The following is a 19526-nucleotide window of genomic DNA, read 5'->3' as shown; positions in this document are numbered from 1 at the left end:
TTCCAAGGTCACTTGGCTCTTGAAATATGTAAAATCTGTTGGGAATACTGCTGGTGAAGCGAATGGTCAAAGTGAAATTCACTATTTAAAGTAATGTTTTAACTTGGGCATGGCAATGATGTCATTGAAATAGTATTTTACCACAGCAGAATGTGACTTACAGTCAGCACATAATCAACTTTGTTGGGAATATGGGCAAGCTAACTCAAACTTAAATCATGTGGTGTTGACATAGTTTTCCAAAGTGCAGAAGAATGTTTGATTATTTATAGATTTTCAGTTTCAAAGGAACAGTTATCATTGAGTCCCACTGTCTTTATAGAAGAAACGTTGCAATTCTATAAGGTTTTTTTCCTTCTATATATGTTCCGTCTGAAATACATTGTATAAATATACAGAGGATCCATTATTTCTTTAAGTTTTTGTGGCCATCTTTTTTATATAGCTTCATTTAATAATAACACTTTCTAAATTGGTTAGATATGGTTAAAACAAAATCTCACATTTGCTGGCCATTTGTATGTAATGGGGTTAGATGTCCACTACTATTTTTGCAATATATTCTTGTTAATTGTTAAACTATCAATTTTCTTAAAGCTGACACAAAAAAATACTTAGCATTTAAAAACAAAAGGTCATTTGCACATTGTCTCTTCTGATGAACGTAATGCAAATCAGAAGAACTCTGATCGGTGGAACACAAAAAAGCAATTGTCACTAAATGCGATACTTTAATTATAGCCACTGCTCTGTGATAGTATCCTTGGGTGCATGCACATGCAATGGTCCATTGCCCTTCAGTGTAATGGCATTATTTTATCATTTGTCATGGGACTGATGCACATAGGCAGTTGCTATGAAATACATGAGCCACTGCCTTTATCTGTGTCTGAACTTGGCATCTCAGAGGCACCAATGTAATGTAGTTTTGACTAAGAGCATTCCTGTTAAATGTCTGATGTTGCTTAAGTTCGGGATGAGTTATCCTTCCTTTGTGTCAATGTAATTGCTAGAACTGGACCTTCATGTTACATCTTGAACAGAGCTGGTTTTGAGGTGGGAAGTATGCTCCAACTCTTTGTCGTTCTTCTGAATTTGTAGTAATGACAGGAAAATTATAAAACAATTTGGGAAGAGGAAGCAGATTGGATATTGATTAAAGGAAACAGAATGCATCCTCATCAAGTATGCAGTTGAAGCTGAACTTGGGGTGCTATCAGTATGGTTAAGGGTATGACTGCCCTTTTGGAAGGACCTGTGCAGATAGAGGACTAGGTTGACAATAACATCATGAAAATCAAGAAGGACAAGTGCAAAGTCTAATACCTAGGACAGGCTTCTGCAGTGGTACAAGGCTGGGAACCTGCTCTGGTGAAAAGGACCTGTGGTTCCCAGTAGATAGTAAGCCAGCAGTGTGCCTTGGCAGTGACATGCTGGACTGCATCAACGGGAACATAGCTAGTATATTGAGAAGTAATTATATTGGGAAATAAAACTCCTCTTTGCTCAGAACACATTAGAATACATATAGAATATTTAATCCAGTTTTAGGCACCCTAATATAGGAAAGACGTTAATAAGCTGGAGTTAGTTCAGCAGAGGGCCACCAAGATGATGGTTGGGGCACAGGAGCTAATATCCTGTGGGAGCTATGCTTATTGAGCTTGGAGGAGGCTTAAGGGGAGCCTAAAAAGCTGATATAACTAACTACTAAACATCCAGTGCCTAAAAGAAGGTTACTGAGAAGATGGAGTCAAAATCTTAGAGCAGCATAAGGTAAGAGAATGAGAGAACATGACAAAATGCAGAAAGAAAAAAAAAAAGAAAACTTGAGAAGATGGTAATTAAGCATTGAAGAGATCACCCAGAGGTCATAATATCTCTGTCTTTGGAGCTTTTCAAAATCCAGCTGAATGGAGCTGTAAATCTGGTGTGCCTTCAATGTTTAACCACTTCAAGCAGCAGGTTGCTCTGGATGACCTTGGAAGGGTGATAATTTTGATTCAATAACTTTCTTGGTAAAACTGTTCTTTAAGGTAGCTTTTCAGCTGGTTCATGTAGGTATTCTCTACCTGAAGTGTTGTTGCTATTGCAAATTATGACTTCCTTGCTTGACAGTTGACTATTTTCCATTGAATGAAGCACTTAATCTGCATTTTATCAATTGTTAATTTTAATTTTCCAATTTTTTCTTGCTTTTCTATACATATGTGTATTTAATGTTTTGGTTTTTTGGGTTTTGGTGGGTTTTTTTTTTTTGGCAGACCTCAACTTTTGGTCTTGTTAAACTTGGATAGTGAGCAGTTGGTGAAACATCCTAGATTGCTTTCTTTCACCTCTCAGTTGAAGGCTGGTAAAGGACTGACTATTGTGGGCTCTGTGCTTCAGGGAATCTACTTGGATAAATGTACAGAAGCACAGAAAGCTGAAGAGGTATGTAAAAGACAACTTACACACACGTGTAACTTCCATTAGTATTTACATGTTGAATCCAGATAACTCGTATCTTGAATTAGAACAGACTGTCGTAAAGTACTGAATAAAAAATCCATTTTTTACTATCAGTGCAGTCAATGATTATATATAAAGAATAGGTTGGTGTGTGTAGCAAAATGTTTTATAAAATTTCCCAATAGGAGGAGACAATGCTGATGCTTTTTATTTTCTTTAATATTGACAGCCCTGGGCTCACAATCAAATTACATTATTGAAAAAGCCAAGTGATAGATTTTTAACAAATTACCTTATAAAGAAAACAGATCTATTTAACAAAAAATTGAACATTTATCTAACAAGTGCGGATGTGTTTGGCATGATTTCATCCTCTGGATATATACATGATATTATTTTCTACATTGTCCTTGAAATACATAGCACAGCTAGGATTAGGAGCAGTCTTCACCAGAACCCTACTCTGTTGCTTAACTGTAAACAGCATCCTTGAGCTCCTTTACTTTTTTCTTTTTTGTTTTCTTTCCTATTTATTCCATATCTCCAGAGAAGGTAGGATGAGGTAGGAAAAAACAGTAAGTTGTCATGTAATTTAAGATGACATCTAACTGTGCTTGCAAACACAAGTGACTTTAATTTGAATGTTTCTCTCTTCCTGCTCCCCTTCCTCTCCCCACCCATCCCCGACAACTTGTCAGTATTTGACTGTGCTACCCAATTGGAAATACATAGATGTTATTGTGGGAAGCCCTTGAAAATACCTGAACTTAATTTTAAATTGTCCCCTGAAGGAAAAAGGGAAGTTAATTGACTGAGTTTCTGAAGATCCATTGTTTGTAGAGCTTGGACTTTCAATGCAAAGCAAGTTTCCCTTTCTGTTTGGTCTTAAACAGCTTGTGTACTTCTTTGTTTGATCCAGTATTGGGGTAACTTGGTATAGATAATTGTATTTGCTTACCTATGCAAACCCTCCTACTCCTAACTTTATAGAGTGGGGAAACAACATTTTTAGAAAATACCATGTTTCATGTATTTTACTGAATGCTATTGAAAAATCTATTGCCTTTAGAACACTACTATAAAGCGTACTCCAAAAGTAGGCTTTGATTGCAATTGTATCTTCCAAAAATGGTTAATATCTTCAGTTTAGTTGAAAAGAGTATCAGGTGAAATGTCTACTATTTTGATCCAAGTCATCTTCAAAGCTGTGTAAAAATGCCTGAGATTTATTCAAACCTGGAATCTCTAAAATAGATGAGCAGTTGAGATGTTGAAACAGACTTAAAGCTAACTGCCCTTTTTCTCCCAGCTTGCTTTTTCTCTTCCTGTTGGTATTCAGACTTGTCCCTAGTGGTGTTTAAAATAACAAAGTAGGAAGCCAGATGGCCTAGCTGATATCGCATAGAAAGGCTCCAAGAGAGCAGTTAGCTTCAAAACACGGTGGAAAGAGTCTAGCAATGGTAAATTGTAAAAGTAATTGTTATTAAGCTGTTATTATCAATGTGTGAGTAGAAAACAAGACTAAGAATACAATCAGGCCTCTGAAATAAAACAAAGCAAACCGTTAAACAGAAACTGTTTACCCATGAGGATTTGCAATGTTACCTATAGTTGCTTAACTTGGAAGTCAGCTACATTTTTGAGATGGAACAGAAATGAATTTAAGGGAGACCTAATCCCCAGGTTCTCTAGAAAGTCAGACCTGGTGTTAAGATCGAGGAAACTATTGCTTTTAAAATGGAAATGAAGATGAATTGTAAAAGTTTGAGCGTCTGGAGGCCTCATTGGTTTTGGAAAACTTCAACTAAAAAATGTTTCTAGAAGATTTGTAGGAAATCAAGATTTTTCCAAGCATCTATTTAAACTGATATGTCTTGCATAGACTGACTTTTTAGCTTTGCTACCAAATTCTCTGAAGTGGTTTTTTTCCTCGACTAAACAGAATTTCTGATGTGAAGCCACACTGAGTCAATGCCAGGCATTCTGTGATCAAATCTGTTCCTGATGGTTTTTGATAGGTATTTTGGCCCTTCCTAAATTCCAGATTTTGATGTGCTGGTTCTTCTTTCTGAAACCATGCTGATCTCCTACACAAGTCATTGATAATGATGGGATTTTTGAAGTCGTGCCATCAAAACATCGTAAATGCCAAAGCTGATGTTCCCTAGTCAACCTTGATACCACTTTGAATGCTACTTTTAAATTACTTGGTTATGTGTCTGTATGTTTGTCAGTATTTAAATGAAGGGGAGCCATGCTGAAATTAAAGGGATGTGGAAGACTTAATCTCCTCAGTTTACCTTGTCACTATTCAGCCAGTGATTCCAACTGTCTCCTGCACATCTATTTTTCCATGTTGGGAGCCGATAAATAAAGAATCGGCTTCTTTAATGTCAAAGTTGTTTAAGGAGTTTTGGTAGCCTCTTCTTCTAGAGCCCTTGGCATCATGTTTTTCCAAACCCTTCCAATTCCAAAAGAAAGGACTTGTCATTCCAAACATACAGTGCTTTGTCCATCAGCATTTTTTACTTTACCTGAAGCAGTGTTACTTTATTTATCTTTGTCAATGTGGTTTTACTCATATCTTGTTCATTCTTTGGAAATAAAAGGCTGAATAATTAAAGTAATGAAAAACCTGTGTGGTGTCTTTTGGGGAGGTAGATATTTTGGGTTTTAGTTGTCACAGAATCATGTTCACTCTTTTGGAATTAGCAGTTTCTTGGTGTCGGTTGTACGTTGTAGATAATGTTTTGCTCTTATTTACTGCTGTTATTCCTTATGGTCTTTATTACCAGTGTTAATGACTGTATTTCCACATGTGTAATCTTCTTTTTGCAGAACATTAAGGCCTTAATGGGAGTGGAAAAGACTAAAGGATTTTGCCAGATTGTGGTGTCTCCTCATTTTAGAGATGGAATATCCTATTTGATTCAGTCAGCTGGTCTAGGAGGGATGAAGCACAACACAGTCCTGATGGCATGGCCACAGTCATGGAAGCAGACAGAAAATCGTTTCTCATGGAAAAACTTTGTTGGTATGTGTTTACTGACTTTTTCCTATGCATTTGTAATACAATTGTGTAACTAATGTATTTGCTATGTGGAGGAAATGTGATGCTGAACATCCAGTAGACAGTGGAATATTTCCCCACATCTGATTTCACATGGAGTGGGTTTTCTTATCCGTCAGTCTCGTCAGCCATGGCTTGTCTTGTTCTTTTCCTAAGCAGGTTAGTCACTAAACCCAGGATCTTCCTCTTTTGCCTCAGCAGAATCTGGGAGGATGTAAGCTTTTGAATTTAAAACAAAAATAAAAGCCGTGAATGAAAATTGGAAGTTCTTGGTCCAAATGTCTTGTTTTCCCTTGCAGATACTGTACGAGAAACAACAGCAGCTCAGCAAGCACTGTTGGTGGCTAAAAACATTGACTTATTTCCAACAAATCAAGAACGTTTTACAGAGGGAAACATAGATGTGTGGTGGATTGTTCATGATGGTGGTATGCTGATGTTACTGCCTTTTCTTCTTCGACAGCACAAGGCAAGGACAACAGAAAATGGCTGGGATTTCATTTTTTAGCAATGAATAGTTCTAGAGGTTTCTAGTGAAACACTCTTTCATCTTGATAGTTATGCATGGTGATTGTAATTACTGTGTTACAAATTGTTACAATGTATCTTTTTGATAGGTTTGGAGAAAATGTAAAATGCGTATCTTCACTGTCGCTCAGATGGATGATAATAGTATTCAAATGAAGAAGGATCTTCAGATGTTCTTATATCATCTTAGACTGAATGCTGAAGTGGAAGTTGTTGAAATGGTATGTTACTGCATGGGGTTTTTAATAGCAATTGAGAATAAACTTGGGGAAAATGGGGTTAGCATTTTTAAAACTAAGAGATGTTAACCCAAATATAAAAAGGGAAAGATTGCAGTCCCACCAAGAACAAGAAGTGTTTTAAAGCAACTTTATCTTTTAACATGTTATAACGCTAGTGTATGTGGTACTGGGTTTAATGGTTTTGTCAAGTAGCATTAAGCCATTTTGATGTTTTAATGCCTACTTTATTTATGAGGACTAGTCCATAGAGATTGTTCATTCTGGAAGGAAAAGCTTGAATTTCTAGCAGGCAATGAAATGGAAGGCTGAACATGCTTAATCTAATAATCCATGGTATCCAGCATGAGAGAGGATGAACATGTCTGTGTCTCCAGCTGCTGTATGAGTATCTCTGGAATAAGGAACCCATAGGCCCCCGTGAGAGTATGTCAGTTGTTTCTGGCATTGCCAGCCTCTTTGGCACTGGACAGCGAGACGATATAGCTACAGAATCATAAGTCAAATAGTGACAAAAGGAATTTTGTAACTTTTTCCCTTTTTAAATGCTGGTCATAAACTGCTCAAGAGAAAGGACTAAAGCTGTAGTCTGGACCAGCTTTTTTTGGCAACTAAGGAAAAACTTCATTTCCAGCACTCAAAGGTGACTAGCATAACATCCAAAGTAAGACAAGGAGAAAAAAAACAAAATAAAATCCCAACCCCAAAAAAATTTAAACTTATTCCGAAGTGGGATGAAGAAGATGAGTCAACTGGTTCAAAACTTCTACCACCACCAGTTCCTGGAATGAATAAAACCTATAAAAAAGATTCATTATGCTAATTAGCCATAAAACAAATTTTAAGTATCATTTAAATTATGGGGGGGGAAAAAAAGACTTATGAAAAATTTGGGTAGTATTTTGAACTAGGAACTGAGATAAATCCTTTTACTTATGTATTTATTTATTCTTGTTTTGTTGTGTTTAGAGTACTGAATATAAAAGACTAAAATGCTGTGGTATGTGCAGGTGAAAGAAGACAGAGTGCCATAAAAAAGGCTCAGCCTTGGTTAGATTTTGAGCAGAAGATAGTATAGGAAGCACAATTTATTCTATTCTTATGTGGGTCCAAAAGATAAGAGATACGAGTCAGTGACGAAACAGATGACTGCTATAGATTTTTTACATTGTATTTTAGCTTTGAGCTGATGTGAGAACATATGCCAGAGGTTATTCATAAATGCTTCTATTTGTGAACATTTCTCACTGGTGGAAGGCCAATGTATTGTTTTGTGGGTCAAGACAGTTTTTAAGGAAACAATTGTGCACATGTGCTCAGGAGGCAGGAATGCAGACCCAGTTTAAACAAGCACTTTCAACCCTTTATCATTTCTGCAGCCTCATTGGAACAGAACAATGGAAAAAGTCTGTCCCAAGTACCTCAAATTTAGATAAAAATCTCAACATTGATACTGGTACAGTAGGGTAGCCCACTGTACGAGATTGCCATTTGAAGATGAAGTTTTAAGAACAAGGACAGAAATGGTTGATCAATTACTTGCTTGGCATTACTCTAATGCCATAAATACATCCAGGACTGAATGAACGCCGGAATGAATGTGGTACACTGTCTAAGCGTGGTTCTTCTGAGTGGTACTTTTCTTCTGATGTTTCTAATGCCCATCTCTTTTGCAGTTTGAGAATGATATTTCTGCATTCACTTATGAGAAGACACTTATGATGGAACAGCGATCTCAGATGCTGAAACAGATGCAGCTATCAAAGAACGAAAGGGAAAGAGAGGTAGGGACTTTGGCTTGGCATGATGTTTTGTGAAAAATCTGAAAGTAGTATTTCTTGGCTGTGGATTCTAATCAGTTTCTAATTAGTCAAAAGCTTTTATAACTGCATTCTATGTTAGTTTCTCTACAGCAGGTTACACTTGCAAGGTTAAAATAATGTGGAAAAAAAACCCCTTTTTTTATTTGAACAGATGTTTAGAGTTTTCCTGTTCTTGTTAAGATTAGTGCAAGTATTTACTAGTAAAACATTTGAGCGTCAGTGTGGAATATATCCAGAGCATTTCCAAACTTGACATATATCAGTAACTAAGGTTCATAATTATTTAACTCAGCTGAATAGCTTTGTTTGTGACTTGGTCTTGTTCAATTCACACTGCCTATTTTTTAGTTTCTGCATTGTTTTCAATGTTTTATGTATCAACTAATTGTTGTTTCTGAGTGAAAATTAGGCTGACTAACCTATAGTGCTATGATATCCAGGTGGGAATGCTACGTTTGCTGCTCCCCTACCCATACTAGTCCTGGTGGTATTTTGCACGTTGTAGTGACAAGCTTCATGCAGCTGTATTTTCATGAATATTTTTTAACTTTTAAATCTTTCTTTTTTTTTCCTTTTGACTTGTGCTTCTACCCCCTCACTTATTCTGTTAACTATCCCATAATTATCAACACTTTTTGGTGATGTAAAAGGTATTAAGTGATAGCAAAGCCAAAGCATTTATACTGATTGCCCTCCCATGCCAAATAAGAGATCTCTACTGTGTTTAACTGCTCATTCATAAAATAACTAGGATCTTTTCTTGTGGCTTTTTTTTTTTGTAATAATTGTAACTCATTTTATGCCTAAGCCTTTTTGTTGTTAATCCTACAAGTCTGTGCAGTTCCTTTTTTTTTTTTTTTTAATCTCTCCTTATCTATTCTTTTTTCCATTTTGCAGGAATTTTTAAGGTTCCTAAAGATGCCTTGTATTGCTACAACAATGAACTGCTGTAAATTCTCTTCCTTCTCATCTGCGTCATGGTAGTTTTCTTTTGATCTGAGCCTGCCTAACATCTTTTCAGTAAAAAACACACTCTCCTGTACTCCTTACTCAGTGTTTTAAAACTTTTCTCATTTCTTTATTGAACGCTAGTATTTTTCCAGTGGAGTTTGGGTGATTAATCAATCTACAGTAGGCGTTTAAGGATTTAACTTCCTCACGGATGCTTTACAAGTAGCCCAAGGACCCAAGACCCTGTAGTCTATAGCATATAAATTGTAGTGGAGACAAAAGAATTTCTTTTCAGCTCTGTGAGCTGGTTGGAATCTGCACTATTTCAGAGTGTTTGTTTGCTTGGAAGTTTTAATTCCTTTCTTTTCTCCCTGCCCCATGTAACTTTTTTTTTTTAACTCAGTTTTATCTGAATGTAACCATCGCCATTATAGCTTCAGTTTGTTATTTCATATCAGACAGGGTAAAATCTGAGATGTTCAAAATACTGATGAATTTATTTCATGGTCTGAAGTAAAGTGCTTGATAATTCCAAGAACATCTAGTACTTATTTCCTTGTCCAAGAATAAAAGCCATATCCATCTGTTCTTTCTGATTAGGATATCCTAATATACCTTGTTCTTTGGTATTTTTCATCAGAAAGTGTTTAGTTATGCCTTCACTTCCTCTGGAGCTACAAGTTGAATACAAGCACCCTGTGTGCCAGGCCCTTTATTAATCTGATCATCTTCTCTTAAATGAGCTGAGCCCTCCCCTTCAGTTTTATGATGACTTCCAAAACATTTCTCTCATTAGTATCACTAGTTCAAATTAGCATTGCTTTTGTTTTCACCATCTTTCTGTAGGCATTCAAAAATAACCCTGATATTCCAGCTTTGAACGGTGCTTGCAGTTTTGTTTCCTGTTACCACCAAGATGAATATTCTAACCTCACTTCTGTGCTTGTACCCCTTCAAACAAGGCTCAAACATTCGCAAAGAGGATAATTTGGTTGTGTACAGCGTCTTTTTGCTGTTTCCCTCGTTGGCATGCTCTTACCCCCGAGGAGGAATCACCCTTACCCTCCCCTCTTTTATCACTTTTTAAAATGGAACTTTATTTGATCTTGCCCCCGGGTTTTCTTGTGGAACTGGGGCATGGAGACTCAATGGATTTTTGTTTCCTTTTTTGAGAAACTTCGTTGATTTGCTTCTATTCAAGTGTAAATATAACACATGCCTGCAAAACACAAGATTTAGGTGCAACTGCCAAACATAAATTTATTTGACTTTGACAATAGCGCTGCAAAGATGAAAGAAAATACAGAGGCTCGTTCTCTTCCTTGCTGCCCTTTCTGGTAGCTGTTGGCTTCCTTCTCCGGTTGGTCCTGACTCGTGACTGTTGGGCCAGGCAGACATGTTGCCGGAGCCGTGAGAAGGCAGTCATCCCTCCCACCATGGCTTTGGGTTGGGTTGTGCAGCGCAACTTCTGTTGTGCAGATTGCTGCTGGTAGGTAAGATTGGCAGAAATGTGCCTGCGTGTAGGTGAGGAGCACAGTTATAGTTTGTGAATCGCTGGGAAATAAATCCATGTTTAGAGCCAGAAAGCAGCTTTCTCATCTGCTTAATTCTTTTGTACTTTTGATTGTAACTGGATAAAATCAATTCATCTGAATCCTCACATATATGAAGGGATGTGACCCTCACAAACAAGTGAATATTTGAGGTTCCTATATAGACTAAAGGATTCAATTCACTTGATGTTTTCACAAACGTCTGTTAAGGCGCTTCATAACTAACTGCTAAACATTTCAAAAAGAGCCTTGTAGTATATATAAACAAATGGCGTGTTTGTGAAAACAAACCAAGTTTATAACAAGCTACGATACCAAATCTCAGCTATTTAAATGAAAACAATTTTTATTTTGAATATGATCATCTGCTTTCTTCTGTAGACTTTTTTTTTTGTCATTGGTAACCTTTTTATCCCAGATTCAGAGCATCACTGATGAGTCTCGAGGCTCAATCAGAAGAAAAAGCTTCTCCAGTCCACAGTCCCTTGGCCAAGATGCACAGGCACTGCTGACTAATGATTATCGAGAGGAGGAGGTAGTTGGACATAGTACTGGCTAGATATCCTTTCCCATTGCAACACTTGAAGTGCCACTATTGCAGACTGAACTACAAATGAACAACTTGATCATTTATTGTTATGGAACAGTTCTTCATAAACTTTAATTTCACTATTTTTCTAAATTCATTATCTTACACTATATATTTTTCTATAGGTGATGCTTCTGTGACATGAACTACAACTGATTTTTCTCACATTTTCCATTGAAGAAACACTTGTGTTTCTGAGAGTGCCTGTTTTTCTTAAGAGCCAGAAGCAAAGATATTTCTCTGTCTTCTATCTCTTAAAAGGTCTTAATAGTGGGAGTTTCATTAATAAGTACATTTCATGCTTTCACAAAGCATTGCCTTCCTTTATAGTTCCTATATCGAAGTACTGAGGCTTCTCAGAGACCGTATAGATATGCTAGGACTTTTTAAGGAGATTTCTATGCTTATTGATAAGCCATTATTAACCCATAAAGGTCATTACTATTTTCTGCATGGTGAGCTTTAAAGGAAATGGACTGATGTAATCAATGGTTTTAGTGTGCACTTGAAGTGTTGCTTGTATCTAAAGACATATAGTCTAGTTTGTAGAAATGCTGTATACCTTTGTGTTTCCCTTTCTTCATGAAGCATGAGAAGAACATGTTGTATTCCTTGTAATTAATTTAGTATCACAATAGCACTAACAAAAATGTGCTCCCGTTGTCTTTGCGTTTTTATAACTGTGTGCTATAGGTCCAGAATTTCTCTTGGCCTCACTGTCTTTCTAAAAATGGCGAACTTTCTTCCATTGAAGCAGAGTTGTACTGAACTCATCTTCCAGTTGTTTGTTTAAAATTTTAGTTCTTTTGATACTGCTGTAGCACGTATAGTATCTGCATGTATTTGTTAGCTTTTTTCCATTCTCGTGCTAGAACTGTATTCGCATTAACTTCTGATTCATAGTCTTGACTTGTAATTTAATCTTCTGGGGAGATATGAATACCATCAAACAAATACATATTTATGTGAACCTCAGAACTGAACTCTAGGATTTGGGAATCCTCAAGGATAGGGACTACGGAAATAATCTAGGAAGAACACAGAAGCTCATGGGCATTTAAAACTAGCTGTGATGACACTTTGCAAACCACTAGAGTATCGCTGTTCAGAGATAGAAGTTTTCTCCTCTGCTTTTATTTTATTCCTGCTTTTGTGACCTGAATGAAATAGACTCTTCTGAATCACCACGTATACAGAGGGACATGACCATCACTAACGTGAATAATAGAGGTTCCCAAATAGAACAGGAGCTTCAACTTGTGATGTAACAAGTCTCTGAAGAACCTCTATAACTGCTGAATATCTTAAAACCACAAAAAACACCCCCCCTGCAAAAAAACCCAAAACCCCCACAAACAAACCAACCCAACCTCCCCCAACCAAACAAAACACACCCCCAAAAAAATCCCCAAGCCTCCCCCTGCAAACAGAACAACCCAAAATACAAAACCAATCCTCCCTCCATACCAATTCACTTACCATTATAAGAGTCTAAGGTACTGCATTTGTGTTGCTTTTGATGGAACTACAGAAGCCTATGGACAAAGTAAATGTGTTAAAAATTTCTTTTTTTCTTTCCTCAAGAGGAGCGAGGGGAATGGGAAATGGAGAACACAGAAGTGCATACGCATGTGGGAACAAGAATATTGTGCACTTAAAATTGTGATTTGAGTTTCTGCTATTATAAGGGAAGAGAAGGTCCCTTCATGGTTAGATTGATTTGCTTTTGTTATGTAATGTGCATTTGCATGCATAAATAATCTAATGGAACGTAGCTAACCTTCAGTTCAGCCAGTCCAATGGTACGTTACTGGGATCATGAGTTGTGCTGGTAGTTCAGCTAAAGCCATGTGAAATGGACAGTGTTTATGATAATACCTGAGAAAATAACAATGTAGCTGATGAAGAATGAGAGCACTGGCTTTCAAGTTTTTCACTGGAAAAAATCCCTGGTGATAATAAAGTACCCTCAGGCTGGATTCAGCCTCACTTTAGGTCATTACAAAAATAATGTCCCAGCCCAGCTGTAATCCTGCAAACCTAAACAAGTAACTACGTCTTTACAAGCAGTTTCACTTCATGCTGAAGTTGAAACAGGCTGGTATTTGTTCACAAAATATAACTGCTAGTGCATTTTAACTATAGTGCGTTTTTCTGTATCTTCTTTTGTTCCATTGCTGTGAAATTCCTTTTCAAAATTTTTAATAACATGTAATCTACCAGTGCTCTTTTTGGCTGAATCTTGGGGTGATTGTGTGTTTTGTGGCCAGGCTCAGCTGATCCACGACAGAAACACTGCCTCACACTCAGCACCAGCGGTCAAAGCAAGTGTGGCTGCTGCGGTGCCGGAAAAAGTGCAAATGACCTGGACTAAAGAAAAGTTTGTAGCTGAAAAGCATAAAAACAAAGATTCAAATGTGTCTGGCTTTAAAGATATTTTCAACATGAAGCCGTAAGTATGCATGTGATGTTTGGAGTTTTGTTTTTGATTGCATGTGTTTCAGTGTGTGTTTGGTTGGTTGTTGTTGTTCTGGGTTTTGGGTTTTTTAAGAGTTCTTGGTTTATTTAAAGTCGTGTACAAACATGATCTTTCCATGCACTTCACTCAGATGCCATCCTTATGGCACTAGCGTGGACTTGGGTGGAACAATGATGACTGTTTAAGCTTAAATATGACAGAATTCAAGCTGTAAAGTCAACTTCTGTGTTGTAGCAGAAAGCTTATATGTTAAAATGCTTAATGATAACTTTTGTATTTCTTTCTTCCTGTGGGTAACAAATTACTGTATATCATTTCCCCTTCTCATTTATTGTGTTTTGCTGGGGTGGAGGGAGTACCAAAGAAGCAGATGAACTTTTTGGGTAGAGTTTTTAGTTGTGGTGGTGGGGGGGGGGGGGGTTGGGCAGTGATAGGGACATTTGGCCCTCATCCTGTAAATTAAAGCAATATAAAATTTGTGCTTATATGTATGTCTTGTTATATTAAGTACTTCCCATTGAAATACTCCTTAATATCTTTTAAATAGAAGTCACTTATCAATAGATAAGAGCTACTGCCTGTGTCAAGCTGATATAGTAGACACAAAGCCAATGATAGAAAGATACCAGTTTGTTTGCTTCCTCACATTGTGATTCAAGCACACACATGTATCTTTTCTGAGTTCTGGAAGAATGCAGTTATAAGCGTGGCCTAGACTAATTTCTGCACATGCCTAAAGCAAAACTGTAGATGTCAAGGGAAATGTTAATATCTAAAGGAAACAGGTCTTAAATCTAGGACTTGTAGGCGGTAGAGTTAGAAGGTACACTTAAAGTCCTAAGTTGTTTTGTGGATTTGGTCCGAGCTCTTTAGAAACAGTTTGCCTTCTGCAAATTCCAAACATCATCTTGCTCATGCTCCAAAACACTGGTTTTGTTCTGGGCTGCATTATACTCCAATTCTTGGGGTGGGGCGGTAATATCTTAGAAATATTTCCTATTATTTCTTTAGAATTATGCAAGATGCAGACTTCAGATATTATTGTTTTAAAACTACTATATGTGTTTGGGGGTGGAAATTACAGTTAAAACTTGGTATGCCTGTACAATTTATTAATGTTGTTGAATTAAAAATGTACCTGATAGCATAAATATTTTTTTTTCTGTGCATTTGCTTCCCTTCTTGTAGAGAATGGGGAAACTTGTAAGTCTATATTTCATTTCACTTAAGCAACATAGGCTGTGTTTCCTGGTTCTTGTGGTCTTGTACATTGTATGCGTGTTTCCTAAATCATGATTTGTGGTGCATGTATTCTTTTGTACCTTGTTTTATATAATGTGAATTAGCATTTACCACTGAAAAATATTCTTCATCGTGACTTGTTAGTGTTTTCTTCTAAATATTATCAACCTTTCATTCAAGGTAAGTCACAGAACATGTATTATAGTTTCTGTAAGAATGTAGAACTTGACAGTACTCCTCTGCACCAGTGTAGTATTTAGTTTTCTAATTAACTACATTAGAAAGAGAATATATTTTTGTTCTGAAAAAATAGCCTCCGTTGTAATAAAACTACTTGGACGATAAGGGTGAATTTGTTCACAAAGGGAACTTTCACGTTTCATCAAATGCCAGTTCTTGCTTCCCTTCTACCAACCCATATGCACGTGTAGAAATAACATAAGTTCAGATATACATTGGGTATGACAGCGTACAAAAATGGGACACTAACTTTCTCTTGGTTCTTCTGTAGAACTGACTTGTGACTGCTCTGCTTTTTTTTCAGAGCCCAGTGTTGTCTTCATTTTGTCTGTTTAACAAATTGAACTTCTTATGAAAATTTAGAAAGCTTACTTTGTGTATCATGTGTGATTTTGGTTCTACCAGTGCTCGAAGGTGAAATGAAGTTAGTCAGCCTCAGTTCACGTTGTACACAATGTACCTTCAGTCAATTTGAGCCTTTGTTTCGGTGCTGAAGTCTTGCCCACTCCATCACAAATTTACACCCTCCGTATTTCCCCTGCATTTTTTTTTTTAGTTTACCAATGTTTCTACTTCAATATTTATGCACCTCTTCAGTTACACACGCTTGCTTCTCTCTTCATAGTTGTTCTTTGAACTTCTCAAGCTGCTGTTCTGCTTCTGAAAAACTGAGCTTCAAGTATTCTTTTGTTCCATATATGGTTTTTGTACAGTTGGTTCTTAGGACAGATGGTTGCTGTGACAGAAAATCCCCCAGGAGGGACCAATAAACTCCGTTTTGGAAATGTTATTGTCTTGGGGGAAAAACGCGGGGGGCAAGGGGGGGGAGGGAAAGAGAATTAATTCAAATTGATGGGGCTGTTCTCTACTGGCTACTAAACTTCAGGCCAAATGCTGCCTCTTTTTTTTTTTTTTTTTTTTTCTTCCCCTAATTGCCCCTGCAAAATCAAGGATGAAAATACAACATGAAACAGGCTACTTCTAATAGTATTCTGTTAACAGCTTTTCCCTTCCTAGTAAAAAAAAAAAAAAACCAGGACTCAGTAGAACACAAGTACATATGGTCCCAGCATTTTCCGTCTTTCTTGGTCCCCTGTGTTTGAATGAACCTGTATCTGGGTGCTGTTCTCAACCCCACACTTGTTTATATGATCTGAGGGTGGCCTCATGTTGCTAGAAGATTCTAGGGTTAAGCATTGGTGTCGTCCCCTGAAATGACCTCTGGTAATAGAACGAAGTTGTGCGTTTCCTTCTGTAAATTTTGGCCTCCTAAATCTTTTTCTTTTGGCAAAAGAGATCTCATTAATTTCTATTGTTTACTGGAGCTGAAACAGTGCTGGGGTTTGTGCTGTAATTTTGATTGCTGCTAGTGGAATTCAAAAGATGCCAGACTTGATCCGGCACTTCAGAGGATGTCTTGTGTCCTGCTGCTACTGACCTGCCGGTCTTCTCTCTGCCGTAGGACGGAACGTGAGCCCAGCTGAGCAGGGTACAGTTGTGCTTTTCCTGCGAGACCACTAGTTATGGTGCTAAGAAAATTGAGCAGGATAGAGCGATATAAGTGTCAGCGTATCAGTATCTCTGTTCCTGAGATATGCCATCAGGCTGTGATTCTGAGGTTCCCTTTGAAGTGACTCACTTCACTCGTGAAGAGTCTACTTTTGGGCAGCAGATCTTTTGGATAAACGGGCTTGGGTAGAGTCTGGATATTTCTTTTGTGCTGGAGCGTGTGACTCATTTCCAGTCTTGGCTTGTTCTACACAGATGGCAGTTTCTCAGGGACTATAAGGAAACTGTTCTTTTGTTTTGTTCTGAAGAGCAACTAAATCATCCAAGGTAGATCCTAAAAGAAGGAAAACTCTGAAGTCCTAGCAATTTCTTCCTCTTGGGCACAAATTTACCACGATTATATTTGTGGATGCAACAAGCAAAGCATTAGTTAATATTGATAATGGGAGGGGAGGGGCTCAGTTTCAGTTCATTGCTTACTGCCTTACTCTTATGACATGAGAAACTAGTAATTTTTTTCATAAATTCTGTGCTGTTTCTAAATTTCCTTCACTGGGCTTATAGTAATACTGTAATGTTTCCAAAGGAGCATGATGGAGATCTTGTACTGTACAACATAAATAATGTAATCTTTCCATTGCATTCCTGTTATTTGTTTGGAAATTTGTTATTTCTTATACAAATCCAGTTACTTTTTTATATACTTAAATAAACTGGATTCTTAGTGTTTTTGACTAAACTTAATTCCTAGTGAAATTAAGTTTTTGCTTCATCTCTGTAAAAGATAACTGACAACTGGAAGACTTGTGCATTTTGGCAATCTAATTTCCAAGTTAAATGTTCTATTCAAAGGAAGAAAACATCTTTTAAACCTAGGTATTGCATTTTCTCACATTTATTTTGCATGTGTACAAATACTGGTGTCCATTAAAATAGCTTATTCTGTGTGCATATAGATGAAATTTATAAATTCAAATACATAGCATATAACTCAAATACATAAGTATTGTGACAATACTTAACAACGTTTGTTTGCATGCTAGGAATCAGTCAAATGTGAGAAGAATGCACACCGCTGTGAAGCTCAATGGAGTAGTGCTTAATAAATCACAGCATGCTCAGCTAGTTCTCCTGAATATGCCTGGACCTCCTAAAAACAGAAAAGGGGATGAAAACTGTATCCTTTACTATATTGCTTCCATATTTCTTGAAATTGGGAGTTTGATTTTTGGGATTGTGCCATCATCTACTTGTCATGATAACCATTAGTAACCATGGTAAGCATAAATTTGCCTTTAAGAAATCGACTTTTGATTGCACAAACAGAGTTTTAAGAAAAGTTGATAGTGGTGGGTTTGGTTTTTTATTGAATTGATGTAAAGCATGCCTCAATGTTGAACTTATTTTAAAATAATAATCTCTATTTTTTCTTTTCTGTAGTTCAGTAGGGCAGAACTAGAAGTTTCCCCCCAAATTAGGCCTCGCTTCCACTTGAGCAAGCAGGTGACTTAAATAATGAGACAGTAAAGGGTGACACAGGAAAACTCCTTGATGAAATTGTTGAACTTGATTTTTGGCATTATATGTCAGACTTTTTGAGAGATTAGTGGCTATTCTGTTTCTTTTCTAGATAAATTCCTTGACTTAATGATATTTCAGACATGGAGTTTTTGGAAGTTCTGACAGAAGGTCTGGATAGAGTTCTCCTGGTCCGAGGCAGTGGACGTGAAGTGATCACCATTTATTCTTAACCTGTTTGCACATTGTTCAACCTTCTCCCCACACACACACCTCCCCTACAACAAGAAAACAAAGTTATTTGCCATAATTTGAGCAGCTTCAATAAGAGTTCTAGTGCGTTGAAAATTACCTGCAGGCTGAATCTTCTGATGATGTGTTCTGGTTTTTCTATTAAAAAGTTATATTTAAATTATATTTTAAGAGGATAGATTTATGTAGAAAATATTTCTGTAGTGAATTAATAAATGGTGGATGGGTTAGGATATTTATGTGTAGCATATTCCGACACTTGTTAAACTGTGGTGAAACAAGAAAAGAAATGGTAATGCAATGGTATGTTTAAACAAATAGAAATGTAAGCAACTTTTGATGATTTTAATATTTGTTCTGCATCTAAATAAAAGGGAAAGTTTGCAGGAAAAGTTGGCTTCCTCTCTTACCAAAATGCTGCTATGTTGCTTCTGTTGGGATTAGTCCTGGTTCAGGAAACTTCAGAAATATATACAACCACTCAAATTTGTATATTATGTGCATAAAGTTTTTCCCTGAAGTTCATGATTTGCCACACTTGTTTTAAATAAAACATTTCTCTATTTAAATACTTAGTGAGGTAGCTGAAGCCTCCAGGTGACAGCAATAGTAAATTGACAAGTTCTGTTTGGGCTTTTTTCATGAGCTACTAGCAGTTACAGTATATTGCACAATTATACCAGTGAAACCTAAGAGCATCCAACTCATAGGAAGGCTATGATGCAGTAACTCAACCTAGTTGCAAATATAACTGTAACAACTGATAAACCACAGCAAGTTTGTTGATGAAGTGCAGTCTTTTGTTTTCAAATATGTATATTTTGAAAATGTTGTATGTATGTGCTGCCGTCTAAAATAAAAATCTGCTTTTCTGAACTGAATGATCTCTTAAGTGTTTTTCATTTGAAATTGTTGAACAATTTAGTTTAGGTGCTCAATAGAAACTTTTAGCTTCTGTCAGAATTCTGCCTTTTTTTTTTTTTTTTTTTCTCTTAGGTGCACCATATTAAGCCTTATGGGATATAAGCTATGAAACCCTACGACTTGACCTGTGAGTAAGTTAATTCATGTGCTACACTGGC

The 19526-nt window shown here is 36.9% G+C and overlaps 1 protein-coding gene across 6 annotated transcripts in view; it reads left to right on the top strand.

The window, feature by feature from the left end:
* Positions 1-19325, top strand: part of SLC12A7 (solute carrier family 12 member 7) — a 69557-nt gene extending 50232 nt beyond the window's left edge. For 2 of the 6 annotated variants that reach the window (XM_049823724.1, XM_049823726.1), the window contains exons 17-26: positions 2265-2433; positions 5290-5485; positions 5821-5990; positions 6139-6270; positions 7965-8072; positions 11034-11150; positions 13475-13656; positions 14872-14886; positions 17718-17851; positions 18334-19325. In XM_049823724.1, the coding sequence (XP_049679681.1) occupies positions 2265-2433; positions 5290-5485; positions 5821-5990; positions 6139-6270; positions 7965-8072; positions 11034-11150; positions 13475-13656; positions 14872-14886; positions 17718-17851; positions 18334-18425 (1315 nt within the window). In that variant the 3' untranslated portion in view covers positions 18426-19325. The remainder of the gene's footprint in view (positions 1-2264; positions 2434-5289; positions 5486-5820; positions 5991-6138; positions 6271-7964; positions 8073-11033; positions 11151-13474; positions 13657-14871; positions 14887-17717; positions 17852-18333) is intronic. The other 4 variants (XM_049823727.1, XM_049823725.1, XM_049823728.1 and 1 more) reach the window with 4 other exon arrangements.
* The last annotated feature ends 201 nt before the right edge of the window (positions 19326-19526 follow it).

The sequence above is a fragment of the Accipiter gentilis genome, chromosome 20 (assembly GCF_929443795.1).
Source record: "Accipiter gentilis chromosome 20, bAccGen1.1, whole genome shotgun sequence".
Taxonomy (NCBI): Eukaryota; Metazoa; Chordata; class Aves; order Accipitriformes; family Accipitridae; genus Astur; species Astur gentilis.
The sequence above is the reverse complement of the archived record's forward strand: the minus strand, read 5'-3'. Positions and strand labels throughout refer to the sequence as shown.